The sequence below is a fragment of the Eleutherodactylus coqui genome, chromosome 7, assembly GCF_035609145.1.
Source record: "Eleutherodactylus coqui strain aEleCoq1 chromosome 7, aEleCoq1.hap1, whole genome shotgun sequence".
Taxonomy (NCBI): Eukaryota; Metazoa; Chordata; class Amphibia; order Anura; family Eleutherodactylidae; genus Eleutherodactylus; species Eleutherodactylus coqui.
The window spans coordinates 20,918,110-20,925,090 of NC_089843.1; the positions used below are offsets into that span (position 1 = coordinate 20,918,110).

Genomic DNA, 6,981 nt, shown 5'->3' on the forward strand with positions numbered 1-6,981 from the left:
ATCTCAGGAGACCTGGTGGTCCTCTTTCCTCCACAGAGCAGTCCATCACTAGTCCCTGCATCTCAGGAGACCTGGTCGTCATCTCTCCTCCACAGAGCAGTCCATCACTAGTCCCTTCATCTCAGGAAACCTGGTCCCCATCCTGCATATAAGGAGACCTGGTCCCCCACCTCCACAGCACATAAACATAGAAGTCCTGGGCTGGGATGAAGCCACCTGGTGGAAGTTTATGGTTTCTCCTGGTGCTCCCAAGGCATGGGGTCAGTTTCTTCTCCAGTTGCAGTGTTCCTGCGGTCCTGCCAAAAGTGCTCCACATCTGGAAGGATTTTGTCCTCCCTCATTTTCGAGTCTTGAGAAGCTCGGTGCAAGGACTGAACAGTGCTAGTCACCATGTCAGAGCCATTCTCCTCTCTGGATGGACCTGATGCATCGCATTGTCTACACATGGTCCAGATGTTCTTCACTCCTTCCCTGAACTCATCGGACACGGCCAGAAACACTGCAGGGTTGATTGTGCAGTTCAAGAACAAGACCACCTGGGCAAGGATCATGAGGGCATTGGGTGGCTGGAGAAGACCATAGCTGCTGTGCCTGGACCAGATCCACACAATCCACTCAGGAAGCCACATGGCATCAAATGCCAGGCTGACACTCATGAGCATGGAGGTGATTTTTCGGCTGAGGTTGCGAGGATTGGGCACCCTGTTCCTCCTTTCTTTCCTCCTAAGAGCTCTCATGTAGCAGCAGAAGGAGAAGAACATGGGCACCACATAGGCCAGCAGGGGGTAGATCTTGCTGAAAACATTCATGAAATTGGAAGCATAATCCGGGATATCAAAAGTACAAATCCAGCCCTCCTTGCCCATCCTCATCTGAGTGAAGATCAAGTTTGGAAGGGGCAGCAAAAGTGACAAAGCCCAAGTAAAGAGCAGGACCAGAAACACATGCTTCCTGCTGAAGGTGAGGAACTTTGGAGGGGTTACCACATGCCTGTACCGGGCTTGGGCAATGGCTGCCAGGGTGAAGCTTTTTACTATGAGGCAGCTGTGGAGGAACCACTCAGTTGTCCTACAGATGAAACTTCCAAAGAGCCAAGACTGCTGGGCATAGGTGACAATGCGCACAGGGATGCAGAAGAGGATCAGCAGCAGGTCGGTGGCCCCCACGTTTATGACCAGGCAGTTGACCACCGAGCACTTGCCCTTCCTCAAGTCTTGAATAAGGATGGTGATCAGCATCAAGTTCCCTGTGAAGCCGATCAGACAGATAAGGGACAAGAACAAGGGCAAAGCCACCGTGACCTCCTGGCCAACCTCAGAGGAGTCTCCGGGGAACTCCAGGGAGTGCGAGCTGTTCATGGTCCTGGAGAAGTACTCAGACCAAGGAGGGAGAGAAGAGGCTGCTCACTGCTGACAGCTGCTCATCCCAGGCTCAGGGACAAGAGTCTCCTCCAGCTGCAAGCATGAATGTGCCGACAGATGAGGTGTCACTGGTGACAATAGTGATGAGGCCAGCACCCCCAGAGATGAAGCCAGCACCCCCAGAGATGAGGTCAGGTCTTCTATGCGGCCACCAGGAGTTGTCCACAAGGTGTGGTGCTGAATCCCCGATCCAGGAGAGAAGAGGCGTGGACGGCTGCTGCCCCCTCCCCACCCTGCGCCCCTCTTCCAGCCTGAACTTTGTCTCCTTGTCCTTGTGTTACAGAGGGTGGCACTCTGGGGGAGCAGGCTGGCACATCACCGCGGTCCTTCATGGTGGCACATGCCCATCTTGTGCAGAACCCATTGTATTAATGAGAATCGCTCATTAATCCCCGGATCACAGTAATCCCCGCACATAATCGCCCGTGCAGCGCAGCGCAGAGCCCCCGGATAATGAGCGGAGGTGCAGCAGAGCCGAGAGCGGCGCAGAGTAACAAGTGGAGCCGCCGCCGCCGCTGCTCCCCACATTAACCCCTGCGGGTCCTCACACTGCTGTGTCGGGGCCAGCAGACACAACCGAGTGAGAGACGGGAGACACGGCAGAGGGGATTGTAAATGTAGTAGATGCGACCCGCAGTCCTATGTAACACTACATATAACACAGCAATAGCTGTGTACAGATACAGATATTGGAGTTGATGATCCCTGCAGTCCTATGTAACACTACATATAACACAGCAATAGCTCTCAGAGTACAGATATTGGAGTAGATGATCCCTGCAGTCCTATGTAATACTACATATAACACAGCAATAGCTCTCAGAGTACAGATATTGGAGTAGATGATCCCTGCTGTCCTATGTAACACTACATATAACACAGCAATAGCTCTCACAGTCCAGATGTTGGAGTAGATGATCCCTGCAGTCCTATGTAACACTACATATAACACAGCAATAGCTCTCAGAGTACATATATTGGAGTAGATGATCCCTGCAGTCCTATGTAACACTACATATAACACAGCAATAGCTCTCACACTCCAGATATTGGAGTTGATGATCCATGCAGTCCTATGTAACACTACATATAACACAGCAATAGCTCTCACAGTCCAGATATTGGAGTAGATGATCCCTGCAGTCCTATGTAACACTACATATAACACTGTGATAACTCCATGAGGATAGATAATGGAGGAGATGTGACCTGCAGCCCTATGTAAGACCACAGATAACATAGTGAAAACTCTCTGAGAACAGATATTGTAGTAGATGTAGCCTGCAGTCCTATGTAACACTACATATAACACAGTCTGAACTCTCTGAGTACCAATAATGGAGTAGATGTGACCTGCAGTCCTATGTAAGACCACAGATAACATAGTGAAAACTCTCTGAGAACAGATATTGTAGTAGATGTAGCCCACAGTCCTATGTAACACTACATATAACACAGTCTAAACTCTCTGAGTACCAATAATGGAGTAGATGTGACCTGCAGTCCTATGTAACATCACAGATAACATAGTAATATCTCTCTGAGTAGAGATATGAGATAGATAGATAATGTGATCCACCATTCGTTGTCCTCTGTCCCAAAGATGAACAAGACAAGGACTTTTACTACAATCATGAACATAATGTGTGGCTGTGGTAGAAGGAAAGGATCTCAGAGTGCCAAGGCTCCATATAACCATGGAGGTAGAGGAGGACAACACAGGGATTACCACACACTAGGACCATATATTTCATAATGGATACAAATAAGCCTTTTATATCTACCGGTATATACTGAGTACAGAACATACCGCCACCTGGGGTCTAACCCTCACCACCTGCCAGAACCATCTATATCTATATAGTGGGTGATCGGTAAGGATTTGGCGCTCACTAGAAGGATACTGGAGAGTGTAGTAGGTGAGTGGTCTTGATTCCCAGGTGAAGATGAGTATTCGTAGGTGCTGTAAACAATCTCATAAGAGAGAGCAGCTAGAGGGAAACTCCAGTCATGGTATGAAGGAGGAAGACATAAATGAAATAAAAGAGAAAAAAACCTCAGCGCTCGCACCGTAGAATAAATGAAAATAGAATGTACTGAAAATACTGAAGTTATGTCACTTACTTCCAGGAGGCGCCTTTAGGGTAGGCGCCTCCTAATCCAAATAGGCGTATCAGAAATGGCACCGATCAACAATGATGAACAGGTTCCATGATTTTAATAAAATAAAATAATATATAATACACAACGCGTTTCGGCCGCACGGCCTTTTTCAAGTGTACATTATATGAGTAAAACTGAAGATATATAATGATAAAAGTACCTTGTAATCTTGTGACAAATGGCGCCTAAAGGCGCCTCCTGGAAGTAAGTGACATAACTTCAGTATTTTCAGTACATTCTATTTTCATTTATTCTACGGTGCGAGCGCTGAGGTTTTTTTCTCTTTTATTTCATTTATATCTATATAGTGAGGAGATAACATACCACCACCTAGGGTCTAAGCCTCACCACCTGCCAGAACTGTCTATATATACTGAGCAGAGAACATACCGCCACCTGGTGTCAACGCCTCACCACCTGCTAGAACCTTCTATATCTATATACTGAGCAGAGAACATACCGCCATGTGGTGTTTAATCCTTCTCCCACATTGGAACTTTCTCTATGTATATACTAAGCTGAGAACATACTGCCATCTAGTGTCAACGCCTCACCACCTGCCAGAACCATCTATATCTATATACTGAGCAAAGAACATACTGCCACCTGGTGTCTACCCCATACCACCTGCTAGAACCTTTTATTTACTGGGCAGAGAACATACCGCCATCTGGTGTTTACTCCTTACCCCCCCCCCCCCCCTTAGAACCTTCTATATGTATAAACCCTTCACCACCTGGCAGAACCTTCTATATCTTTATACTGAGCAGAGAACATACCGCCATCTGGTGCTTTCTCCTCATCCCCGATTGTAATTTTCTATATGTATATACTAAGCTGAGAACATACCACCAAACACCTGGTGTCAACCCCTCACCACCTGATAGAACCTTCTATATGTATATACGGAGCAGAGAACATACCACCATCTGGTTTCAACCCCTCACCACCACCACCTCCTAGAACCTTCTATATCTATATACTGAGCAGAGAACATACTGCCATGTGGTGTTTAATCCTTCTCCCCCATTGGAACTTTATCTATATACTAAGCTGAGAACATACTGCCATCTAATGTCAACCCCTCACTACCTGCCAGAACCATCTATATCTATATACTGAGCAGAGAACATACCGCCACCTGGTGTCTACTCATCACAACCTACCAAAACCTTCTATATCTATACATGGAACAGAAAACCTACCGCTACCTGGTGTCTACCCTTCACCACCTGCCAAAACTATCTATATACTGGGCAGAGAACACACCACCATCTGGTGTTTACTCCTCACCCCCACTTAGAACCTTCTATATGCATACACTAAGCTGAGAACATACAGCCACCTGGTGTAAACCCTTCACCACCTGGCAGAACCTATTATATCTATATACTGAGCAGAGAACATACCGCCATCTGGTGCTTTCTCCTCATCCCCCATTGTAGCTTTCTATATGTATATACTAAGCTGAGAACTTACCACCAACCACCTGGTGTCAACCCCTCACCACCTGATAGAACCTTCTATGCCTATATACTGAGCAGAGAATATACCGCCATATGGTGTTTACTCCTCACCCCTCCTTAGAACCTTCTATATGTATATACTAAGCTGAGAACATACAGCTATCTGTTGCCAGCCCCTCACAACCTGCCAGAACCTTCTCTCTATATATACTAAGCAGAGAACATACAACCACCTAGTCTCTAACCCTCACCACTTGTCTGAACCATCTATATTGAAATACTGAGCAGAGAACATATCTCCACCTGGTGTCTACCCCTCACCACCTGCCAGAACCATCTCTATCTATATACTGAGCAGAGAACATACCGCCACCTGATGTCTACTCCTCACCACCTGCCAGAACCATTTCTATCTATATACTGAGCAGAGAACATACCGCCACCTGATGTCTACTCCTCACCACCTGCCAGAACCATTTATATACCAAGCAGAGAACATACCACCATCTGTTTACTCCTCTTCCCCCATTAGAACCTTCTGTATGTATACACTGAGCAGAGAACATACTGCTACTTGGGGGCTACTCTTTATTTCCTGCCTTCACTAGAACCATGTATATGCTCTACGGTATATGTATATACAGAGTACAGAACATACCGCTATCGTGAGTCTGCCCTTCATCCCCTGTCACAGTGAGAACCTTACTGAGTACAGAATATAGCACCACCTGGTGGCTGCTCTTCAGAATGATTACATCCTCTCTTTTGTGCATGAACAGCCATTGAGCACATTGTGCAGGAGGTAAGTAGAGGCGCACAGTAGGTAGGATGCATGTACTATATCAGGTCCTTCCCTCACCACACTGGTGGTAGTCACTACAACCCTCATTCTCTTCACAAGACTACTTCTGTGACGAGGCTTCCCCCGCTGCTTGCAAACTCCTCATAGTTCTGTGGGCTTATTCTCTTCTGCACATCACACATGTGATCAATTTCTGCAATGTGGAGCTTTGGGCTCTCAGAGGGCTGCACCCATTTTTTTTCTAGATGTAGGGGGGCTTGTTTCCTGCAGGGTGAGCTGACAAAACCGCAGAAATTCTGACAATTTCTTTTTTTCTCACAGCATTCACCATGTGGTATATATACCCTGTTTCCCCGAAAATAAGACGCGTCTTATATTAATTTTTGCTCCCAAATATGCGCTACGTCTTATTTTCAGGGGTGTCTTATTTCGCCGTGGCAAATCCGTCTGTGGCCGCTAGTCCCTCAATTGTCCAACTTTGTGGACGAAATTTCTCAGAAATCTCGTCCACATGGGACAGCAAATCTGTTACGGCAAAGCTGGGAGAAGCCGGTATTGTGGTGCGGATTCACCGGCCACAGAAATGGAAAAGCGTGCAGCCAGGTCGCTTCAAAACAAGCGGCTGAGTGCCGTGGGTTTTAAAGCAGCGCTTTTGCCGGCGGAAATCTCGCTGTTTATCGCTGTGGCCAAACTGCGAGATTTCCGCTGGAAATACGCTCTGTGAGAACCCAGCGTTAAGAATCACACACAGGTTGCCTGACTCACACACAGAGCCATAAAAAAATAAGGGCTGTAAAGTAACGTACCTGTCTGCAGACAGAAGTTCCTGTAACACTTGTAAGCAGGGATGTTATTGCAGCTTCCAGCCACCAGGGGGAGCTCATCACAGCAGACATGTACAGCAGGAACAGAACGTACAGTATGGACTTTTCCAGCCAGCAAGGGGAGCTCACAACAGCACACTCGTACAGCACAGCAGGGACAGGATAATGGCAGACTGTCTGCAGATCTACCTATACATCTGGAGGTAGGAGACAACAGGGATGGCAGCAGGGGACAGGCCTCTTGACTTGCCTGCACACTTTACTATGCCTTACTATTGGGGGGGTGCCTTATATTTGGGACTTCT

At 47.1% G+C, this 6,981-nt stretch overlaps 1 protein-coding gene across 1 annotated transcript; it reads right to left on the reverse strand.

The window, feature by feature from the left end:
- Positions 1-227: 227 nt before the first annotated feature.
- LOC136573292 (G-protein coupled receptor 151-like) lies at positions 228-1,358 on the reverse strand. The gene has a single exon (XM_066574592.1). The coding sequence runs from the start codon at positions 1,356-1,358 to the stop codon at positions 228-230; it is 1,131 nt and encodes a 376-aa protein (XP_066430689.1).
- Positions 1,359-6,981: the final 5,623 nt, after the last annotated feature.

Bases quoted from the DNA above. Each gene is read 5' to 3' on its own strand.
- LOC136573292 (XM_066574592.1), bottom strand. From the start codon at position 1,358: ATGAACAGCTCGCACTCCCTGGAGTTCCCCGGAGACTCCTCTGAGGTT.